Below are 17,876 nucleotides of genomic sequence, written 5' to 3' on the forward strand. Positions count from 1 at the left end.
CATTTATTTTTTTTATTCTTTTATTCTCTCACCGGTCACTGTGCACACTCAGTTCTCTCCCTCAAGCTTTCATCTCTTTCAAGCTCTCTCTACCTCAAGCTCTGATCTGCCAGCCCACTCCACGCTGTCGCCGTCTCAGCCGAGCCACGCCGTCGCCGTCCCGGCCGTCCCAGCCCACACCGTCGCTCCTTACCACCATTCTTCCTTTGTTCAACCTCACGAAATGCCTGTCCTCCTTCACCGGCCTCTCGTTCACATTCTCGCCTCCGGCGAACGACACCGAAGGGCACCGCAGGAACACTACCGGCACCGCAGGAACACTACCGGCACCGCAGGAACACTAATCCACTCCTTGACATCGGAATCGCCTCGATGTCTCAGCCGATCCTTGGAGTGGCGGTGGAGAGCGAAACCTTGATTTGGGTTTTTTTTTTTTTTTGGGTTGAGCCTTGATTGAGCCTTGATTTGGGTTGAGCCTTGATTTGGGATGATGTCTCAGCCGATCCTTGGAATCACTTGAGCCTTGATTTGGGTTTTTTTTTTTTTTTTTTTCTCTGCTGTGGACCGGTGATGGTGGTGGTGGAGTATGTTTGTGTTGTGCTGTGTGGTGGTGGTGGAGGATGAGCCTTGATTTGGGTTTTTTTTTTTTTTCTCTGCTGTGGACCGGTGATGGTGGTGGTGGTGGTGGAGTATGTTTGTGTTGTGCTGTGTGGTGGTGGTGGAGGATGAGCCTTGATTTGGGGTTTTTTTTTTTTTTTTTTTTTCTCTATTGTGGACCGGTGATGGTGGTGGTGGTGGTGGTGGTGGTGGTGGAGTATGTTTGTGTTGTGCTGTGTGGTGGTGGTGGAGGATGTTTGTGCTGTGTGGTGGTGGTGAAATATTATTTTATTATAGTAGAAATATTATTATTTTATTGTAGTAGAAATATTATTTTATTGTGGTGAATATATTATTTTATTGTGTTGAAAGCTAAAATAGATCCACTGCTGCAGCATGTGTGTAGCTAAAATAGGTAAAGTAACTTTTGGTGGAGCTAAATTGCTAAAAATTTAGCTCCACTGCTGTGGATGCTCTAAGCACTTCGTTGAACGCAAACATATAGAGATATATTAGTCAATTTAATCACACACCTTACCATGTACTTGCTTGGTTCTAGAATTTATATTTCTGCGGTAACATGCAGAAGTTACGAGAATTCAGACAGGATTGAAATCCCGCATTGTGCAATTGTATTAATATTCGGATTAGAATTTAGAAGTTAAAAAGTTGACTTTATATATATATATATATATATATATTTTTTTTTTTTGAGAAAGAATTTTAACTTATGATGTCCGATCTTGATGATAGTTATTTGTCATCAGATCAAGATATCAATCGATTTTTGGTGTAGGTGAAGATTGAACCACTTATCTCCTATTTAACATTCAGAAAATTTACCAGTTGAGCTAACTGAAACCCACAATTGCATGAGATCTAAATCTGAAAATCTTGACGGCCCCAAAAATTGAGAGTAAAGTTTTAAAATTCTGATTATTCTAATTTCTATTTTGGAACTAAATATTATATATATATATATATATATATATTCTATACTATTAATAATAACAAGATTCTTGGCTTGGTTTTCAACTTTTTGCATATTAAAATACCCTCACACAAATTCTTAAACTCTCTAAAATACCTCCATCATTTATTTAAATAATTTTGAATTAAAAAACACAAACTAGTTAAAAGAGTAATTTAGTTTTCCTAAATTTTAGGTTTTTTTTTATTATTATTTATTTTCTCCATTCAACCTAAAACTTAGGACACTATCTCTATCTCATTTTTAAATATTATTCCACATTTTCTTATCACTTTCTTTAAAAAACAAAATACACACGGTTATTTCTATATCACTTTTAAATATTATAACACTAAACCAAAAAAACAAAAAAAGAAAATTATTGCACTTGCGAAGTGCCATTGATGAGTCTAGTGTGTGTGTGTTGAAAATACTTTCCCCAACCACCACACATCTTTGGTGCGATGGTCACTCCACAAATATAAGTGTTTATGAGGTGTGGGGGGCAAAGGCCAGGGTTCAAGTCTCTAGGAGGGAGCTTCACACACATATACACTTAGATTAAGGTAGAGTAAAATTTCTATCTTGTGTATATATATATATATATATAATTCCCCAAATTTTTTTTTTTGAGAATGTACTTTCCCCAAATTAAATGAATATAATATGTTTATATATTATCCCCTTAAAACCAAATATTAAGGAATTCAATATTATTATTATTAAAAATAAAAATTATCAATTAGCTCATATACCCAATATTAATTGGTACAACATTGTGGATTGAGATTTGGCGTAGGTCTATTTCACAATGTAGTAACACTTTCATGGTTGAGACTGAAATTTAAGAAGTTCATTTTTAATCTTAACATTTGGATGAAAAAAAAATTAACCTATTAACTTTTTTAACTTGTTAACTTTTCTCTCTCACGTCAAAATGGTAATTCCCATATGTTTTGCCTAGTATTTTCTATAATTTTTTATTTATTTTTTATTTATTTTTTATTTTTTTAATTTTTTTATGCAAGATAGAATTTCTACTATAACCTAATCTAAGTGTATATGTGTGTGAAACTCTCTTGGAGACTTGAACCCCAGCCCTTGCCCCCCACACCCCACAAGTACTTATACTTGTGGAGTGACCATCGCACCAAGGGTGTGACTCGTATATAAATTGATATTAAACAATACCACTCCATATTTTAACAACACTGATAGGATTGACGAAATTGTCTACAGACGAGATAAGCCTTACTGACAAGACCATCCCCCAGTGAAGGGCCTAACCCCTACTCATGTCACTGACGAAGATAGCTAGATCATTCAATGCCACCAATAACGCCTCGGACGGTTATAGGACCAACTGTATAGACCATTGAAAGCACATTAAAAGCTCCATTGCAAGGCAGGAAGCGTTACCAAAAGAAGACATTAACATCACAATGCCAAGTACAACGGCTAAAATCCAGAGCAACATATATAAAGCTCCCTACACTGCCACCACAAGGTACAAAGAACACATAGATACTCTAAAACAATAGCGATTGCCATTTTACTGTTTTGTTTCATTTTACAATATACTCTCCCGTTCTGACTTTGGCATCGAAGGCGCTGTAGCAGGCACCACACCGGTGACCATCGTTACGGAAGCAGTCCCGTCAACTTCACAGGCATCCAGGTGAGGATTTGGATCCATCTGGGCATGTTTGATTCGACTGACGAAGTTGCGCTTCATCAAACGCAAAACATGGAATTTTCTTATACTGATTTTGGTAACAATTTGAAAAATATCAATGGAACCGAGTACAAAACAATATTTAAAAGATTGATCTTACCCAAGCCAACAAAAACACTCCTAGTTCTAGGCAGATGTTCTTGTACCCAAGCTCTCTATTCCTACTATGAACCAGTTGCACTAGCCGATATTCGTCAATAGCTTTCCATAAGTTGAGATGCCAACCAAATCCAATCTATTGGAAACTTCAAGGCCACTTGAAGGTTTGGGATAGTTTCTGTGATTTCCTAGTCCAATTCAAGAATCAAGACTCACAAAATAAAAAAGAGTGTTTGATTTGGGTCTCCTCTCAATGGTTTGACAATTTGGAGAGGGTGAAAGTATGGAAGCTACAAAGGATTCGACCCAATAGGAATTGGGTAGTCTTAGCCTCCTCTCTAATTTTTTAGGGTTTAATTTTGTAGATATAAGTGTCACAAAAGAGACTTGATTGGATAAAGGAGTAGCAGAGAAAAAATGAAATTTGTTCTCGCCAATGAAAAACTAACTCAAGCCAATTTCAAGCAAGTTTCAGGAAAAATTTTCTATGTAATTGGGTTTCAAAGTATGTTGAACTCACCTGAAATTTCTGCTTGACATGAGAATTTTTATTTCAATGAAGAACCAGTATCAAAACTAAGTATCTACTAATCCCTAAGAAACAGAGCACCAATGCAAGAAACAATAAAATTACAACTTAATTGCTAATTAGGTACATCATGGATTCATGATATGATGATACACCCACCTCATCTTCTAGTTTGAGAGCAAAGCAAGGAGAACCCCTATTTACACCAGTCATCACTGATTTTTATTTTATTATATTTTTGTTAATAAAAGTTTTTTTTTTGAGTAAACAGTAATACTTATTAGAACACACACGAAAATAGTAATAATAGTGTTTTAAATCGGGTTTATAATACATTACATAATCAGAATACAACTACAAAAGGGTCTAACCTTTGTATTTGTAGACTGTGGTTATAAGCAGCAGACACTAGACACACTCAACCAATGTGGGATAAACATCCCTATATTTTTTTTAGTAAACAGTAATACTTATTAGAACACATACAAAAATATTAATAATAATGTTTTAAACCGAGTTTATAATACATTATATAAGCAAAGTACAACTACAAAATGATCTAACCTTTGTAGTTGTAGACTGAGGTTATAATTGTTAATAAAAGATTAATTATTAAAATATAGATACCATTTCTAATGTTTGAATTCATATAATGTATTATCAAGACTTTTTAAAAATATTCAATTTGATCTCTAACCACAAACGACACTCACATCATGACTATTTACCCAAAATACTAAACCAAACGGGCACTAAACAGTGGCGGCTTCAGGAATTTTGTCCAGGGTGTTCCTAGACAAACCGGAACAGTAACCTACCCTATTCCACTTTGAAAAAATTTTGGGTCATTTCGGTCTATTTAGGGTGTTTCGGGACATTTTGGTAAATACCGGCCGAAATTCAAGATTTGGCCGGCATGAAGTTTGTGCTTAAAAAAAAAATGTTCTTAAAACCAAAACAAATTTGTATTCTGTACACTGAAAAACCTCAAAAGGAAAAAAAAAAAAAAAAAAAAATGAACAAAGGTACCTATACAATAAACTATAAGTTTATTTGAAATATTAATAAAATTATTAATTATTGTTATTTAGTTGTTTCATGAATTTGTTTGTCTTTTATAAACTATAATTTATTGTATTGTTGTTTCATAAATTATAAAATTATTAATTGTTGTTTATCCTAACATAATTTAATTTCTTTGTCTTTTGTAATGTATTATTTAATTAAATTATTAATTATTGGTGTTTAGTTGCTTCATTAAATTTTTTTTAATATCTCACCCCACACCACACGAACCCATGACCCCATCTACCCCCCACTCAACAGACAAGATTCACACAAGAGGAGCAAATCAAATAAATTCACAAATCACAATAAAGACAAACTCACCAACACCAATTGACCAACACAGTGACACACCAACGGATAAAGTAAAAAAAAAAAAGGGGCAAATAAATTGAATAATTATAAAGACTTAAAGACTAAAGAGAGAGAATCAGACTTAAAGACTAAAGACTTGAATAATTATAAGAGCTCTCTCTCAGATCACAGTGGCACAGTCCACACTCAACAGCAAAACCCAAAGATTAAGAGAGAAAAAGAGAGAGAAGTAAAGTGTAAAATACCTTGAGGGAGGCCTAACAGGCGGCGCCGCAGGCTGCGGCAGCATGTCGAGGCGTCAGAGGCGAGGAAGGATTCGAGGCCAAGCGTCGGCGTCACAAGCTCTAATTCGATCGGACCAATCTCCGATCTTCGATGCTCGATCCAAGCTCAGTTGCTCGAGTTTCAGGTGGAGGCGCAGTTGCCGTGTCGCGCCTATGTGCTTAATGATGAGGTTTCAGGCGGAGGCATAAGGCGTTGTTGAGGTTTTTTTTCTTTAGGTGGTTTTTGATTTTAGGTTTCTGATTTTAATCGGCGGACGCGTATTCGTATTGGGTTTTGGTTGGTTGGTTGGTTTTTTTTTTTTTTTTTTGAGAATACGTTTGGGTTAGACCTGTTGGGTATTTAGTTAATAATGTATTTCGATTTAAAATTTTGGTTGGGGGTTTTGTTTAGGATTGATGTTGGGCTTTTATTTTTTGGGCTTGCTTTGTAACAATTTTTTTTTTTTTTTAAGATTTTAGTTCAAAATTTGTTTGGCATAAAAATTTTGAGGGTGTTCCTGATTTTGCTTAAGGGTGTTCCTATTTTTATTTTATGGGTAAACAAATAATAAAATTTAAATTATTATATATAATTTTTTTTTTTTTAGGTTAGGGTGTACCTGGGAACATCCTGAACCCAACGTGGCGCCGCCACTGGCACTAAACCCAGGAACACCCTGACCCCAATGTGGCGTCGCCACTGGCACTAAACCAAACTTCAGGAGTAATTTTTGTATTTTACTCTAAAAAAATCAAATATATTTCTTAAAATCTTTTTTTTAATTACTATATTGATCACCATTCCTTTATTTGAAAAATACGTTTAGAGGGTATAAATGAAGGCTTTTATATCATCTATATATATATATATATATATATAAAACCGAAACTTTTGAAACTTCCACAATTTTCCACGTCAGCACAATATTAAAAAAATAATAATAAAACAAAAAAAATAAAACTAAACTTAATAAAGGGTGAAACTCTATCTCTTTAACAAATCCAACTTAAACTAAAACTCTTCATTATCATTATCATTAGGACTCTCTCTTATACATATAAAGCAAAGTAGTCCGAGTCCCACTCTCTCAGCCTCTCCATTGTTTCCCTGCGGAAAACATGAGGAAAAAACAAATTATATATATAATATTGATTTGTTTACCTATGACAGCCATAAGGATTGTGCGGAAAAAAAAAAAAAAAAAAAGGCTTAGGAAACATGATAAAAAGAAGTTTCTTCACACTTCACTTGGTCTTTAAGTCAAATTTGTTAAGTCGGCATCAACTACAATGACAGCGGCCACAAAAAACTGGACTTGGAGCTCACTGATTGATGCACACCGTGTTGTCTTCACCGATTGTAATGGGTTTCTCACTTTCTCTTTCTCTTATGGGTTTTTTTTTTTTTTTTTTTTTTTTTTTTTTTTTTTTGTTGTTGTACAAAGAGGTTTCTCACTTTCTCTTTCTCTGATGAGTGGTAAAAATATTATAAAATAATAAAATTTTACCACACGTACATTGTCTGCCACACTTTGGTTTTGGTGTTTTTCTTTTTATCATTTCCTCTCTCTCACTCTCTCTCTCCCTCTCTCATATTGTGTTTGTAAAACTTTGTAATTTGTATGATGTTAGTAAAAAACAATCAATTATATTAAATATATATTTACTCTAAACATAGAACAATTTGTATCTAAACATTAAAATAGCATGAATTTCTTATTAAAATAAAAAAGCTTCAATTCAATCTTGGAGTCCAATTAATTCCTTTTGATTACATTGTAAAACATATAAAAACAAAAGTTGTCATAAAAATAAATTTTTTTCGTAATGTTAATATGATTATTTATAATCTTTTTAGTATTATGAGGTTTGAATACTCACTTAAACTTATTTATGTGCCTTGGATAAATTTTTAATAAATATTATGAGTTATTTTATTTTTGCTTTATTTTTTAAATTATTTAATTATTAATTGGTTTGACCGATGGCACCACACAAAAACCCTCTATGTCCTTTCTTTTGTTTCTACAAACTCTTTGTCTTCTAGGTATGTAAATTTCTCTTCGTAGCTTTTCTTTCTTTTGTCTTTTATATTTTTACTTTTATAGCCCATGTGTTTGTTGTGTTCTTTCTTTCATATTGTTAAATGATCATGGTGATGAGTTTTGTTCATATTAATTTCAGAGATTATTTCATTAGCTATTTCTTGGCTAATATATATATATATATATATATTATAAATTATAACTTTGTAATATGTAATTATATTAAAAATTTTGTATTTATATATTTCTCTCTTATTCACTTAAAAAAAAAAAATCTTTTTGATATTTTTATTAATTGATATTTTTTATTTAGCAACTGAATTTTTTATATTGAGGTTAGGAATTTTTGAGATTGAAATCCTACTTTGCAATCAAAGAAGAAGAAAAAATTAATTGTTTAAATATTCTTACAAAAATCAACGAAAGTTATGTTTGCAAAACATTCATATACATCTTAGAAAAATAAATTAAAAATTGTGCTCACTTTACGTTCATTCCCAAAAAAGTTACAATATTTGCCGGATAGTACTTAAAGAGTTAAAATATTTGCTAGATAGAACTTAATTTATTATATAAAATTTTATAAAATAATTATATAAAATAATTTGTATATTATTAATGTTACCTCATGTTTCTAAGTATACTATGCATTTATGATATGATGATTGTTGTAAATAAACCGAAATTAAATAATATTTTATATACTTAATAGTTTTTCCGTGCATTGCACGTGTCAGCGCGACTAGTATTTTATTAAATTTAATCTTTTTTATTAAGGAGGACAGTGGTGAAAACGACACCGTTTGAACACCCGAAATCACAGTTTTTCGTGGACACACTTTACTCACACACGCACTGACGCTCTCGCAGTCTCGTGTTATTATTACTTTTTAGAAGAGACGGAAACGGTGACAGCCACGCCAGGGCAGCTAAAGTGACAGCATTCCCCCAAAATGAGGGGCAAATCGTCACCGTCGACGCCGACTCCACTGCAAATGCTGAGCCCACCCGAATCAGAATCAGATACTACCAAAAGGGAATTGCAGATTGCCTCCACGTCACCCTTCAGACTTCCCGATGATTGGTTGGTTGAGTTTAAGACCCGTCGCAATAGCACCGCCTCCCCTGGCCGTGTCGACAAGGTACTCTCTCTCTCTTTCCCAATCGCATTTATTTATTTATTTTTATTAATGTAGGGTTTATTTAGCTTTGTGCTTGTTGGAATTGCCTGCCATTGTTAATGATGTATCATGTATGCATGGTACGATTACATGCATATTGATTGAGTGTATTTGGGATATTTTAGGGTTTAGGGTTTTAGCTAATGTTAATTTCTTGGTTCATATTGTTAGATCCTTTTGCTGATTTTAATTGAACAATGAATGGAAATTTTGTTATTGAATAGAAGCAATGCTGGTCAAAGCGTGCGCATACGTAGGGTCTCAATTAGAGCGCAAAGTGCAAGCGCGCGTCTGATTGAAGTAAAAGTGCACATTTTTCAAATATAAAATTTAATAACTTAACATACAGTAAAAGTTTATATCAAAACTCAAAATTTGTATTTTTTTTTTTACCTGTTAGGTAAGTGCAACTGTATGATGTTTTCAAGTCGAATTTTACTTAACATATTTCAATTCTTAAAATATTTATACAGTTAATTGAAAACACTTAACAATGGGTCCGTTTGGATTGAGCTTATTTTTGCTGAAACTGAAAACTGAAACTGAAAACACTATAGCAAAATAATTTTTATATGTGTAAATAGTGCTGTGAGACCCATTTTTAATGAAAAAATTGCTGAAAAGTGGAATTTGTGGGTCCGTGAACAGTGCACGAATGCACTGTTCACTGTGCAAAAGCCAACAAATGCAAAAAAAAAAAAAAAAGAGAAAACAGCAGAACAAAAACGCAGACGCCACAATAATTTGAATCCAAACAGGCACAATGTATAATAATCTACTTATAGAAAGTTTAAACATAAATATTTTATATAATTCTCTTGTGCTTAAAAATGATAGTTATATCAAATGATGTATATGGTTCAATCAAGATACATCTAAAAATCCTAGACCAAAAGGCACAAGAGTAGTAAATTAGTCTTGTTTGTGTCCTTTGACATGTAATTAAAAAATTGTTTATGAAATACACCACCTGAAGAATAGTGGTTGTATGGTAAATTATGGTCCATGTCATTTCTTTCAAGATGAAGCAATTAATTTTAATGATTTGTATATTTTTTAGCAATAAAATAAGCAAGTGCACCCAGGCGTGCTTTGTACTTCTTCAAAAAGCGCCAAAAAGTGTGCTTCATAAAATGAGCTTTTCTTGGGCCAAGCGAAGCGCTCAAACCTTGCGGCTTTGAGCTTTGAGCTTTAAGCAAGCCTAAGTGCGCTTTTAGCAACGTTGAATAGAAGTTTACCATATATAAGACTTAAGAGCCCAATTGCTCGTAGATCTTTTTATTTTTAAAATTTTAATGAAAGCACAAGAGATATAAATACTGGTTGAAGTTGTTGTTGTGTTTGTTATTTGTATAAAATCTAACAGTACTCATCATTAGCTCAACTGGTACTTCCTTCTCTCATAATTATGGGATGGAAGTGAAGTCGTAGGTTCAAAACCCTTTGGGTGCGTGGTAATTGTAACTTTTTTATTTTTTATTTTTATTTTTTATGATAAGTAATTGTAATTTATTAAAATTGGAAAAGCATATACAGGAAGAGATTTGAAAAATAGAAAGAAACAAAAGAAAGAAAGGAAAGCTAAAAGATTAGCGATACAAGTGCAAAGTGTCTAAAAACTCCATCAGAGAAAACATTGAGATGGTGGAAGAGTGTGTCGCCCATTTGAAGAAAGTTAGTAAGTGTAACTTACCAATAATAAAAATCTAACATACTCCTGATATTCTAGTTGTTATTTTCTTTCAAAACAACTTTTAAGACCCATATTGTTTGAACAAGGCATCAGCTGTGATGACAGTTCTTCTGCCATATATCATATGGTGTTATTTTCTAGCTGCCTGCAATGATATAGAACCTGCAGATATCATGACAACCTAAATCTGCATGTGTTTTTTTTTTTTTTTTCCTCTCTCTCTCTCTCAAATGAGATTTTTGCAACTTTGGTCATTGTTATTATCCCCCTCCCCTGGCCCATCCCGTCCCTTGGGATAGGAATGTGTCTCTTAATTTTGAAAGTTGAATATTAGGGCTGTTTCTTTGGAAGTTCTTTAACTAAAATTGATAACACGTCTGATATTGCGCAGTATTATCATGAGCCTGGGACTGGACGGATGTTTCGTTCTCTGATAGCTGTTAAGAGATATCTAACAGAAGAGAATCAATATACACCTACACCTACACCTGAGACAGTGAAAGCAGGAAATGAAAATACTGTGAGTTCTAAAAGTTACTTTACTTAGCAGATATGGATAAACAAGGATTCTATTAATAAAGGACCTTAAATTTGGTTGATTTTTTGCTTTGAGGATATTGTGGGTTTTTATTTTTTGAACTTTTGGTTGAAACTTGCTCACTCCAGATAAAAAAATATCACTATTGTAAATGCAGGAAATGTACATGCTCATCTTTCTATCCAGGAAAAACAAAACTATATTTGATCATTAGTTTAGCATATAAAGTACATGATGATGGGGCTTTACTTCTTTTGTTTCTGGTAACATGCTCTTAAGTATATTACAAGCCAAGGGAATTGTTGGTGAAAAAAGATTGTTTTTTGATAATTATATGACTTACACACCCATACAAGATTGAAAATTTGAATTCATGCTTCACCCCTTTCTTAGGGAGGGAGAGGAGATGCCTCCTACTTTTTCTTAAATCTGTAACCCGCTCTTGTGCTATACTAATTACTAAATTTTACTTGAGCTATTTAGTGTAGTGGTGTAGGCAGGGAATTTGTTTGAAAGGGCAGGATGGCTTGAGGGGTCTATCGTGATCATAAACCATAATAAACTTGTGACTCACCATAGAATGAGTTTCATTCAATACATCTAATATGTTGATATGTAACTTGATTTGATGTTTCTAAGCACTGGACCCATTTTTCCAAAATATAGTCCGAAGCAACTAACTTTCCCTTTTATCTTGTTTCTTTCTTCTTTTGCCATGGGAGGTAACACAAATTAATTATTTGGCCCATTTAAATGGTCTCTTGTGATGTGATGCCCTTGCTTTGAAAGATGGTCCCTAGATTAGGCCTTAGGGTTTTACCCATTTTAATATGATTATAAAGTAAGTCCGTTCATGTTATGCATTTGAATTTCTACTGTTAAGCTTAATGGCTAGAACTGGGGAGCATAATTGAAGGGCATGAACTCTAAAACAGATTAAAATTATTCGAACATTAACCAACTGGGTCCCTTTCAATCCCTAGGCACCCATAGCAGTTAGGTGTGACAGACCAGCAAGTTCAAACATTCTTTAAGTCAGATAGATTATTATTATTATTTTTTTTTTTGGGGGGGGGGGGGGGGTGGGGGAACGATTGGTAAAAACAGAAAGGCTTAAAGTGCCCAAATTATGAAGGTAAATTCCTCAATAATAATGCTGAAGCTGTTGCAGATGCAAATCGTGGTCCGCACCATCAAGAGAACCTCACACTTTAAGCTGCCTGATGATTGGGTCATTGAAGGAAAGCCCCGTAGCAATGCCAACTATGCCGGTATCATTGACAAGGTACTTTTATGTATGTATTAATGTACACTTATTTATCTATAAGGTAAATGATATGCTTTATGTCTTAGCAAAATGCTTTATATATATGTTGTAATTTTGTTACTACAGAATTCTGGATATGGGTTAATTTTTGGTCACTTCACTTTTCACTGATCTTATATGACCATTTGAGGGGAATTTAGTTTGGCATTGAAAAAACTTTTGTTTGCTTAAAGTGTCTAGTGATGAAAAAAATTTGCTGGGAATATCTCAAATTATGCAAATGAATGGGAACAATTTGGATCTAGATTTGTGTCTGAATTGACTTCCATTGGACCCCAGGGAAAAAATTTGAGGTCAAAAACTGCTGTTTTGCTTACCATTGTTTTCTGTTTTCTTAAAAAAAAAATGAATGGAAGACAAGGTTTAAATACCTCTTTATTTATCCTGGGTTGTAATCTCTAGTGTCAAGTACAATGACATTGGGCTAAAGATAAGAAAGTGATGCCATTTCCGAAATTTTAAAGGCTTCCCTCAACAAAGGAATTGTCATCCCTATATAATAAAAGAGCAAGACTTAGGTATAATACTTAGGTGCTGTTCCTTAAGTTTCCCTTTTAAGATTTTGCTATGTGGGTTTTTTCTCATGGGATGGAAATATATTTTTTAATTAAGTAGCCACATGACTCAATCTTAAGCGGGGAACGTAAGGAACAGCAACTAAGGTATTGTACCTAAGTTTTGTCCATAATAAAATATTCTTGCTAAAGATGAGTTTCTAATAAATCCTGTTCTGGGCCTTTCAATAGTTGAGGGTGGATACCATGGTTGCCTTCTTATGCTAACATGCATTGTTTATCCAATTATTTCGTATTGAACATTTATTACATGCATTCCTCCAAAATCTATGGCATATTGTACTTTTGGATGATCCATTGTCCTGAAAGGAAACTATATAAGTTTGGTTCCAGCATACCTTCCTCTTCTTGCTTGCACTCACAGGCTTCACAGCTACTTTGTCCATAATACCTTTCATTAATAGGTATACTTCTTCAATCATGAAATGGAAAATGTTTTCTTTTTATGCAGTATTATATTGAGCCAGGGACTGGGCAGCGGTTTCGTTCTTTAGTAGCAGTTGAGAGGTACCTAACACAAGCAAATGAAAATACAGCAACACCCAAGGCATTGAAACCAGGCGATCAGGTTAGTGTGGGTTTAGTTATTGTTACTGCTTAAACAAGAATTTATTTTCACTTCTGCAATTCATAACTGTGTCTATCTGTGCTTCTTTTCCAGACTTCACACTATTGTGGTTTACGGAAAAAAAATATTTCCAGTGATATATATTCTCTGGATGTTCTTAGCAAGGACCTAGAAGATGAAGAAGATACAGTTACGTTCAAGGCGTTGAAACTGAGCAATAGTTCAACAGTGAGTTTAAAGATTAATTATGGTAAAACAAAAATTCTGTTGCCGTTGTATTATTTTATTCTGTAAAAAAAATTTGTGCCTTTTGCAGCCTTCAAAAAAAACTGCTTCTCGGAAGAAAAATAATTCTAGCAAGGGGGTTAGTACTTCTGCCAGCCCACCTGAAAAGATAAATTGGGTTCTGTCTGGTCCCGGGGGGCTTATATGGAGTGCTTTCATGGATGAGTCTATTGTTCCTGAATCTGAAAAGCAAAAATGGTCTGAGACATTCATCACAACCCTTCAAGACAGGAACTTTTAATGCACAGTTTTGAGGTATTACTGTTTTAACAGAGCTGAGTTCTCATAATGGTATAATATATCTTTTGCTATCTCTGCCTATTGTGGCATACTCCTTTACACATTCATGCGTATTGTTAATTCTTGGAAATTCGTGAAAGTTCAATAATTTGTTAACAAAATTCTTGGGGATACAATTTTTATAAACATCCTCATCCATATGAAAAGTGAGAAATCTAACTCTCAAAAGGTTAGATTTTTGCATGTCTTGTCTTCATGACAATTACTAATATGACACTTAAACTGTACTTTTCATTCAAAGAGAAACACAAAGTTAAATCTTTCTTCTTTTTTTTTTTTTTTTGGGGGGGGTTGTTGTAGAATGATTATTTTTCAACCAAAAACATGTTTATCAATGTTCAAGGGCATTTTTTTTCATAATGATGAGGCTAGTATATTACACTTACGTGGCTTAATTTTTTAAATTTGTAGCCGCTAAATGATTAAACATAAATACAATATTGTCTTGTCTTATATTTAATCTTGGTTTACCTCCCAGGGAGGGGTCCAAAGGGCCCTGCCTTTATGAGATTTGACGTCATCAGGAAAAAAAAAGTCTTATACACAGTATAAATTTTAATTATAAGCATATCTAAATAACAATCATTTTGAACTCAGATTTTAAGAAACTCATTTTTCATGGGATGACAATATCTCTTATTCCTTCAGTTATTTATTTTGTTTTGCAGTAATGACCAGCAGAGGAGGAATACAAAAATAATGCATGATGCAGGAAAGTTGGTTATCAAGTATTTGATGAGCCAGGTCCAGATTAATCTTAAGTTTAAATATCAGTGTTAATATGTGTAGATAAAATTTCTAACTATGCCAACCGTTGTATAAATTGGCTGTTTCCTTTGCTGAAGGTAGTGATAATGTTTCTGTCCATCTCAAAGATAATCATATGCTTGGTGTGACTTCAAACAAATTCTGAGTAAAGAAATGTTAAGCATGCCTGTCCATGGATCCATAGTAGGATTGGATGTACTATCAAAAGTAATATCAGAGCTTCTTGTGATGAGCTTCCACTAATTCTTTTGATTCTTATTCAGTTTAACAAAAATCCTGATGGACTCGCCCAACCATTAGATAAAGCAATATATGTTTAAGCATGTGAAAAAAAAAAAAAAAAAAAAAATCAATTTAATGAGAGCATGCAACCCTTATCAACTTTAACCGGATTATGTATTAATTTATTCTTGATGAATTTTGAGCTGATTTCCACCAGTTGTATTGCCCAGTAACCAACTTGTTAATAAGCTCTGGTTCAAATGCTACTCCCTCGTACTACAAGAGTGGGTTGATGCAGATCAATTTTTTGAGAATTTAATGGTCTCCTGGTCTACACAATGGGCTGACTTCCCTTGGGTTCAGGCCTTTTATAGCCCAAAACTCAATGCTTTAAATCAATTGCATAACGGATAGGGTGGCATTAAAGGAAATTTATCTTATGAGACAGTGCTATGATACATCTCTTTGTCATAGCACTCTTTCTCATAGCATGTGGGACTTAAACGTAGAAGGTCTTATAAAACCGTTTCATAAGATACTTTCTCTACATTAAATTTGGTCCAACACTTTGGTGGAAGTTAGTTAATTTAGCCCATAAAATTCCTTCTTGTTGATAAGAGTGAAATGAGATCAAATTTTCCCTAATATCAAAAAACGTGGATTTTAATTTTTAAGGGAAGTGGCCTACTAAGCATGGTGTGCCCATATGTGCAATTAATCTCTGATTAAAAATAAAAACAAAAATAACAATATATATATATATAAAAGACTAATGGAATTAAATTTCTGTAGGGTAAATTTTAGTTAGGTCGAGTGACCACAATAAAGTAAGTGATCATGGCTTCATTCCTACTTGGTAGGAAAAAGAAAAGAAATTAAATTCTATATTTCATATAACCATTGCATAATATACTTCCTAGAGTGTGAGTATATGCTGAATTTTTTTTTGTCAAAAAAAAGTTAAGAGGATGGATTTTGATCATGAATCTCATGCAATTGGTACATGCATGTTAGAGTTATTTTACATCTAGTTGTAATGTAGGTAGTAGGACACCACCTTCACGAAGAAAACTTTCAAGATTTTGAAGGGAGTGTTCCTCTAATTTGATCCATGATCGTGATTGTGTAAACCCTGAATTGGAAAAGTTTTGTTAAAAAAAGGAATGTGCATGGGAATCTTATTCTATTTTGATTTTATATATGCATTCTGTAAGTGGAATAAATGATCTATTCCCCTCATTAATTGAAGAGAAATTACTAGAGATGATAATTTAAACCTACCCCCATGAGTACCCTCCTAGCATAGCAAATAAGATGAGAATAGGAGTTAACTCCCACCCCCCTACCCACTTTATTTATATTTAAACAATTAAAAATATATATAATTTTATAGGTTTTTAATAAAGCATATATATGTGCTTTTAGTCTTCAAGCTTTAAATTTATGATGTTTGGTATTGTATTATTGAATTTATATTTTGATGTAGATTGAAATTGTTTATATTGTCATATTGTTATGTTTGAATTGTTTTTTGTATTTTTTAATACTTGAATTATTGTGTTGTTATACTTTGAGTTTGAGAATGTTTTGTAATGCTAGAACTTGTTTTTTTTTTTATGTTTTATGAGTTTGGATGTAACGTATGATATATTTTAAATAAAGTTTTAACAAATCATACAAAAAAATTGAGTGTGGCGGAGCGGGTACCCAGGCAGGTGAGGAAAAAACAACCGAAGCAAGTGTGGGCCAAAGTAGGGAGTAGGAAGATTGTAAAAAATTTTAGAATTGGCCTCTCGGGTAATGCACTCATTTTGTGCTTTGATGCTATAATATAGCATATTATAAGTCTTAGAAGACTAGATACTGATGCTCTTATCCTCTTTAAAATCTAATGGTAAGAGCCGGTAAACATGATAATTATATCGACAGCCAAAGCCCATGCTCCGTGTGTATATATATATATATATATATGTACACACATGTTCATTTTCTCTTTTTCTACAAGAGTACCGCAAATGGCATAAAACTGAACTAAATTTCTTAAATTTGAATATTACTTCTTTTTTTTTTTAGGGGAGAATATTACTTCTAAGAGTTCTTTTGCTCAAAAAAAAAAAAAAAAAGCCTTTATTGAACCCAATGTTCATAATTTTTAACTATGATTTTTCCTGAATGCCATAGCACAGAATATGCCTATATATATATATATATATATAGACACACACACACATCTGATGTTCTTTTCTAAGTGGATATTTCTTTTTGTAAATCTGAGTTAGCTCCAGGGCCGGCTCTATGGTGGAGCAAAAAATGCAACCGCCTAAGGCCCCAAGTAAAAAAAAGGCCCCTAAATTTTAACCAATAGGATTATTTATAATCAATAAATAAAATAAATTTTTTTATTAGATGAAAAAAAAATAAAAAAATAGAGAAAAATGCAACGTCGTCCACAATATTTTTCACAACACTTGTACAACTAATGCTAAGTAGCAAGTTATTATAGCCTATTGTTGATGGCAAAAAAATAATTATAGTGATATTTTCAAATAAAAAACAAAAAACAGTTTAAAATCTAGGATTTGTTGTAAAAAATATTGTGAATGTTGCACTTCTAAAAAAAATAAGAATAATAATAAGAGTTTAATTAGCAAACTTTTACTAGTTTTCATCTAAATCTACCACTAACACCACTGTTTTACTTACCACTATCAATCTACCACATCAACAAGTATGAATAAATTTGTCAATTTTTTTTTGTTTTAAAAATTCAAAAAAAAAAAAATTATATGTAGTTCATGTTA

General features: G+C 33.0%; 1 protein-coding gene across 1 annotated transcript; it reads left to right on the plus strand.

The window, feature by feature from the left end:
• Nucleotides 1–8,457: 8,457 nt before the first annotated feature.
• On the plus strand, nucleotides 8,458–15,096 carry LOC126732048 (methyl-CpG-binding domain-containing protein 7-like). The gene is made up of 7 exons (XM_050435096.1): nucleotides 8,458–8,760; nucleotides 10,884–11,012; nucleotides 12,202–12,315; nucleotides 13,384–13,500; nucleotides 13,594–13,728; nucleotides 13,817–14,040; nucleotides 14,754–15,096. The coding sequence occupies exons 1-6, from the start codon at nucleotides 8,572–8,574 to the stop codon at nucleotides 14,024–14,026; spliced, it is 894 nt and encodes a 297-aa protein (XP_050291053.1). The 5' UTR covers nucleotides 8,458–8,571; the 3' UTR covers nucleotides 14,027–14,040; nucleotides 14,754–15,096.
• The last annotated feature ends 2,780 nt before the right edge of the window (nucleotides 15,097–17,876 follow it).

The sequence above is a fragment of the Quercus robur genome, chromosome 1 (genome assembly GCF_932294415.1).
Source record: "Quercus robur chromosome 1, dhQueRobu3.1, whole genome shotgun sequence".
Lineage (NCBI taxonomy): Eukaryota > Viridiplantae > Streptophyta > Magnoliopsida > Fagales > Fagaceae > Quercus > Quercus robur.

Excerpts from the sequence above, each read along its gene's own strand:
- LOC126732048 (XM_050435096.1), top strand. The coding sequence starts at position 8,572 with ATGAGGGGCAAATCGTCACCGTCGACGCCGACTCCACTGCAAATGCTG. Across the intron at positions 12,316-13,383 it reads ATGCCGGTATCATTGACAAG|TATTATATTGAGCCAGGGAC; the intron begins GTACTTTTATGT and ends CTTTTTATGCAG. Across the intron at positions 13,501-13,593 it reads CATTGAAACCAGGCGATCAG|ACTTCACACTATTGTGGTTT; the intron begins GTTAGTGTGGGT and ends CTTCTTTTCCAG.